This window comes from Coregonus lavaretus (assembly GCF_964263955.1).
Source record: "Coregonus lavaretus genome assembly, contig: HAP1_SCAFFOLD_240, whole genome shotgun sequence".
Taxonomy (NCBI): Eukaryota; Metazoa; Chordata; class Actinopteri; order Salmoniformes; family Salmonidae; genus Coregonus; species Coregonus lavaretus.
Window position 1 is genome coordinate 410,064 of NW_028164405.1, and position 6,000 is coordinate 416,063.

The 6,000-nt window shown below is 41.6% G+C and overlaps 1 protein-coding gene across 1 annotated transcript in view; it reads right to left on the bottom strand.

The window, feature by feature from the left end:
- inpp5d (inositol polyphosphate-5-phosphatase D) overlaps positions 1-6,000 on the bottom strand; it is a 35,779-nt gene that overhangs the window by 29,588 nt on the left and 191 nt on the right. Inside the window, exons 1-2 of the mRNA XM_084192050.1 lie at positions 5,863-6,000; positions 4,713-4,776 (exon numbers count right to left, since the gene is read on the bottom strand). The exon at positions 5,863-6,000 is cut by the window's right edge and continues 191 nt beyond it. Of these exons, the coding sequence (XP_084048176.1) occupies positions 4,713-4,776; positions 5,863-6,000 (202 nt within the window). The remainder of the gene's footprint in view (positions 1-4,712; positions 4,777-5,862) is intronic.

Here is a 6,000-nt window from a genome sequence, read left to right on the forward strand (position 1 = left end):
GTCACAGGTTAGAACTCTAGAGAGCAGAACATCAGTCACAGGTTAGAACTCTAGAGAGCAGAACATCAGTCACAGGTTAGAACTCTAGAGAGCAGAACATCAGTCACAGGTTAGAACTCTAGAGAGCAGAACATCAGTCACAGGTTAGAACTCTAGAGAGCAGAACATCAGTCACAGGTTAGAACTCTAGAGAGCAGAACATCAGTCACAGGTTAGAACTCTAGAGAGCAGAACATCAGTCACAGGTTAGAACTCTAGAGTGCAGAACATCAGTCACAGGTTAGAACTCTAGAGAGCAGAACATCAGTCACAGGTTAGAACTCTAGAGAGCAGAACATCAGTCACAGGTTAGAACAGATTAGAAAAACAGGAAAAAGCAAATCAAACAAAAGAGTGTTAAATGGTCGCTCTGGATAAGAGCGTCTGCTAAATGACTAAAATGTAAATGTAAATGTAAAATGGTTTGAAGAATCCAAAGTCCAGGCACTCAGGTGGGTTTTAAAGTATGCACCATCAAGCCATGCTCCTGATACACTGTATTCTCTAAGATCTCATCACAGGCTAGTACACTTCTGAGTCTAGTACACTACAGAGCACCACAGCAAGACACAGGCTAGTAGCCTCTACTTGGTGCTTGATTTATGGTGCTGGTATAGATCTTCATGGTGCTGGCACAGATCTTTCTGGTGCAGGTATAGATCTTTCTGGTGCTGGTATAGATCTTTCTGGTGCAGGTATAGATCTTTCTGGTGCTGGTATAGATCTTCATGGTGCTGGCATAGATCTTTCTGGTGCTGGTATAGATCTTTCTGGTGCTGGCATAGATCTTTCTGGTGCAGGTGTAGATCTTTCTGGTGCTGGCATAGATCTTTCTGGTGCTGGCATAGATCTTTCTGGTGCTGGCATAGATCTTTCTGGTGCTGGTATAGATCTTTCTGGTGCTGGTATAGATCTTTCTGGTGCTGGTATAGATCTTTCTGGTGCAGGTATAGATCTTTCTGGTGCAGGTGTAGATCTTTCTGGTGCTGGCATATATCTTTCTGGTGCTGGTATAGATCTTTCTGGTGCTGGCATAGATCTTTCTGGTGCAGGTGTAGATCTTTCTGGTGCTGGCATAGATCTTTCTGGTGCTGGCATAGATCTTTCTGGTGCTGGTATAGATCTTTCTGGTGCTGGCATAGATCTTTCTGGTGCTGGTATAGATCTTTCTGGTGCAGGTATAGATCTTTCTGGTGCAGGTATAGATCTTTCTGGTGCTGGTATAGATCTTTCTGGTGCTGGCATAGATCTTTCTGGTGCAGGTATAGATCTTTCTGGTGCTGGCATAGATCTTTCTGGTGCAGGTGTAGATCTTTCTGGTGCTGGCATAGATCTTTCTGGTGCTGGCATAGATCTTTCTGGTGCTGGCATAGATCTTTCTGGTGCTGGTATAGATCTTTCTGGTGCTGGCATAGATCTTTCTGGTGCTGGTATAGATCTTTCTGGTGCAGGTATAGATCTTTCTGGTGCTGGCATAGATCTTTCTGGTGCAGGTATAGATCTTTCTGGTGCTGGTATAGATCTTTCTGGTGCAGGCATAGATCTTTCTGGTGCAGGTATAGATCTTTCTGGTGCTGGTATAGATCTTTCTGGTGCTGGCATAGATCTTTCTGGTGCAGGTATAGATCAGTGTAGCAATGCGAGAGTAGGATCTGAGAGGGCTTTATTATAAATTTTAAATTAAATTATGGCATGTTATGGCATGTTTTCAGAGACTTTAGGTCATGTTGTATGAATTACAGGTTTTCCTTCTACAACAATCATACAGCTTACATACTGTTATAAAGGACTACATCCAAGGGCGTATCAACTACCAAGTCACCTGTTTTTTTTGCCCCCCTTTCACTGCCACTGTGGATGTTTTTTGTCTGTGTGAAGTTTCCGCTATTTTCTGTTAAGCACCACGAGATTAACCTTGTGGCTTTTCATACGCCCACGCTAGGGGATCATTTAACACCTCCTGCAACTGAAAGAGGAATCAACTTTTGATCAGCATTAGCAGAGTAGCCTGTAGGAACTGCAGTACCGTTCATTTCTGTGTATAGGGAAAGCTAAAACTCAAGAACTTGTTAATCAGCAGGGATGACTTTCGTGCTTTCCAGCTACAATAGATCAATTAAAATCTATCTAATTCATCAACTGTGCACTGTAGTATGTTTCTCTAGGTTTGGAATATTCTGACTGCCACAGTCATAAGGGCATGTATAATAACCAAATGTATTTAAATTTCAACCTCAGCCTCTGGGTGGCAGAGAGAGCAGAGAGGGTGGGCCTACAGCTGAAGTGAAACCTGCTGAACTGGACACACTGTTTATTGAATAGACTGTACACACTGTTTATTGAATAGACTGTACTCCCCCTTTATTGAATAGACTGTATTCCCCCTTTATTGAATAGACTGTACTCCCCCTTTATTGAATAGACTGTACTCCCCCTTTATTGAATAGACTGTACTCCACCTTTATTGAATAGACTGTACACCCCCTTTATTGAATAGACTGTACACCCCCTTTATTGAATAGACTGTACACCCCCTTTATTGAATAGACTGTACTGCCCCTTTATTGAATAGACTGTACACCCCCTTTATTGAATAGACTGTACTCCCCCTTTATTGAATAGACTGTACACCCCCTTTATTGAATAGACTGTACTGCCCCTTTATTGAATAGACTGTACACCCCCTTTATTGAATAGACTGTACACCCCCTTTATTGAATAGACTGTACTGCCCCTTTATTGAATAGACTGTACTCCCCCTTTATTGAATAGACTGTACTCCCCCTTTATTGAATAGACTGTACTCCCCCTTTATTGAATAGACTGTACACCCCCTTTATTGAATAGACTGTACTCCCCCTTTATTGAATAGACTGTACACCCCCCTTTATTGAATAGACTGTACTCCCCCTTTATTGAATAGACTGTACACCCCCCTTTATTGAATAGACTGTACACCCCCTTTATTGAATAGACTGTACTCCCCCTTTATTGAATAGACTGTATTCCCCCTTTATTGAATAGACTGTACTCCCCCCTTTATTGAATAGACTGTACTCCCCCCTTTATTGAATAGACTGTACACCCCCCTTTATTGAATAGACTGTACTCCCCCTTTATTGAATAGACTGTATTCCCCCTTTATTGAATAGACTGTACTCCCCCCTTTATTGAATAGACTGTACTCCCCCCTTTATTGAATAGACTGTACTCCCCCTTTATTGAATAGACTATACCCTCCCCCCCCCCCTTTATTGAATAGACTGTACTCCCCCCTTTATTGAATAGACTGTACTCCCCCTTTATTGAATAGACTGTACACCCCCTTTATTGAATAGACTGTACACCCCCTTTATTGAATAGACTGTACTCCCCCTTTATTGAATAGACTGTACACCCCCCTTTATTGAATAGACTGTACACCCCCTTTATTGAATAGACTGTACTCCCCCTTTATTGAATAGACTGTACTCCCCCTTTATTGAATAGACTGTACTCCCCCCTTTATTGAATAGACTGTACACCCCCTTTATTGAATAGACTGTACTCCCCCTTTATTGAATAGACTGTACACCCCCCTTTATTGAATAGACTGTACACCCCCTTTATTGAATAGACTGTACTCCCCCCTTTATTGAATAGACTGTACTCCCCCTTTATTGAATAGACTGTACTCCCCCCTTTATTGAATAGACTGTACACCCCCTTTATTGAATAGACTGTACTCCCCCTTTATTGAATAGACTGTACACCCCCCTTTATTGAATAGACTGTACACCCCCTTTATTGAATAGACTGTACACCCCCTTTATTGAATAGACTGTACTCCCCCTTTATTGAATAGACTGTACTCCCCCTTTATTGAATAGACTGTACTCCCCCTTTATTGAATAGACTGTACTCCCCCCTTTATTGAATAGACTGTACACCCCCTTTATTGAATAGACTGTACTCCCCCCTTTATTGAATAGACTGTACACCCCCTTTATTGAATAGACTGTACACCCCCTTTATTGAATAGACTGTACACCCCCCTTTATTGAATAGACTGTACTGCCCCTTTATTGAATAGACTGTACACCCCCCTTTATTGAATAGACTGTACACCCCCTTTATTGAATAGACTGTACACCCCCCTTTATTGAATAGACTGTACTCCCCCCTTTATTGAATAGACTGTACACCCCCCTTTATTGAATAAAGGACATGAGCATTGTAACACATTCACAGCCACAGCAAGCAAGTCACAGTTAATAGCAAGTGTCTAATTATACAGAGAGCTCACATTGTAGCCCCTGGAAGGTCCAAACACCATGCAAACTATACAAGTAGACTTGGTGCAATGCATAACCGTAATATGTTGCACAATATCCACAATAAAATGCTACATGCCAAAACTCCTCTCACCACACATGGCCTTTCTTAATTTCTGAAGGCATTGAAAACAAAAGCAGAAGTTGTCTGATGCATGAGAAATTGAGAAATGGCTCTTAAAATACCCCTTAACACCCAACACCTGGAAGTGGACTTTACCAGCCAAAATTGGTGGTATAACGCCCAGGACTTGTGTTGTGAAGATCAAAATAATAAGATTAAATGCTGTGTAGGGGAGATCCACACTCAAAACAGGGTGCATTTGGTAAGAATAGATATTGTTGAGCCGTCTGACTGACCTGGACAGAGAGTTTCCTCTCCTCATTGGGTAGGATCCTGTAGGTATACACACAGTTCTGGTACCTGGAAATAGGAGAGATGGGTTATTATCATACAGTTTACAGAGATGTCTTGATCTGGTGGTCTGGGTCTTGAGAAGCGGTCTGGGTCTGGGGAGGTTGGGTCTGGGGTTTCTGGTTTAAAGTAACTGACATTTCACAGCAGGGTGTGACAGGTGCAGTAATGATAGATTACTTTGTGTCCAACGGTAAACAGCACATGACCATTCATGTATTTGTTTAGCGATTATTCTAATAAAAGCTGACAGTTGCACAGTGGAGTCTACCCAGCTTTGCAGCATGACAGTGTGTGCAGATGAGTTGGCCGCTGCAGGTAAGCAGGTGTAATTTCAAAATAGGTCTACATCACATAGAAATCCTGCTATGGATTTAGTCACGTCTAAAACTGCATGCAACAACAACAACGACATTATTCTAGCCAGTTTCTCTGGTTGATCAAAGTCTTGAGCAAAACATTTTCAATTCCACCAAGATGTACTTGTTGCCATGATTTATGTCACGGTGTAAGGAAACAGAAAGTCAACATCACATTGTTCTGCTTTACATGCCAAACGCTGTCAGTAGGCAGAGTTAGGTTCTATACCGCGCTGCAGGAGAATATGTATCCGAAATACATGTAGGTATTTGACACTTCAGATTGAAATCACTCCCCAATAACAACAGTGTGTTTAGCGTTGATCATTGTTTTGTCTGATTTTAAAGTCTTTGTTTTTAAATCAGCTCTTCCTACTCCGAGCTACTTCGATCAAAGACTTCAACATGATCTTCCTTCCTCAATTTTGATCTGTACAACAGCATTGTAGCTCAGTACACGTTTAACTGTCAATTATTTCCTTATCTGTCTCTCTCTGCAAAAGAGAGTAGTCAGTTGGCGTAGTCTAAGCTACTTTCAAATGTTACTTGCATACGAAGAGGTATTAGGGATGAGTTCTCAACATAATCCTCCTTCCTCAATTTGATCTTTCCAACAGAATTTGGGACTGTTAAACTGTCAGTTTTACCCAGATATATATATATATATATATATATATATATATATATATATATATATATATATTCAAAAGGTAGTCAGAATGGACGTTTTACTTACAGAACACAGAGGGCATAGGCACCCTGTATGGACTCACTGTCCCGGAGGAGGAAGCTCCCATCCCTGGCTGCTTTGGAGAGCAGATCCTCAGCCTTAGAACGGGTGATATTACCATGGTGCCATGGCTGGTACGACGTA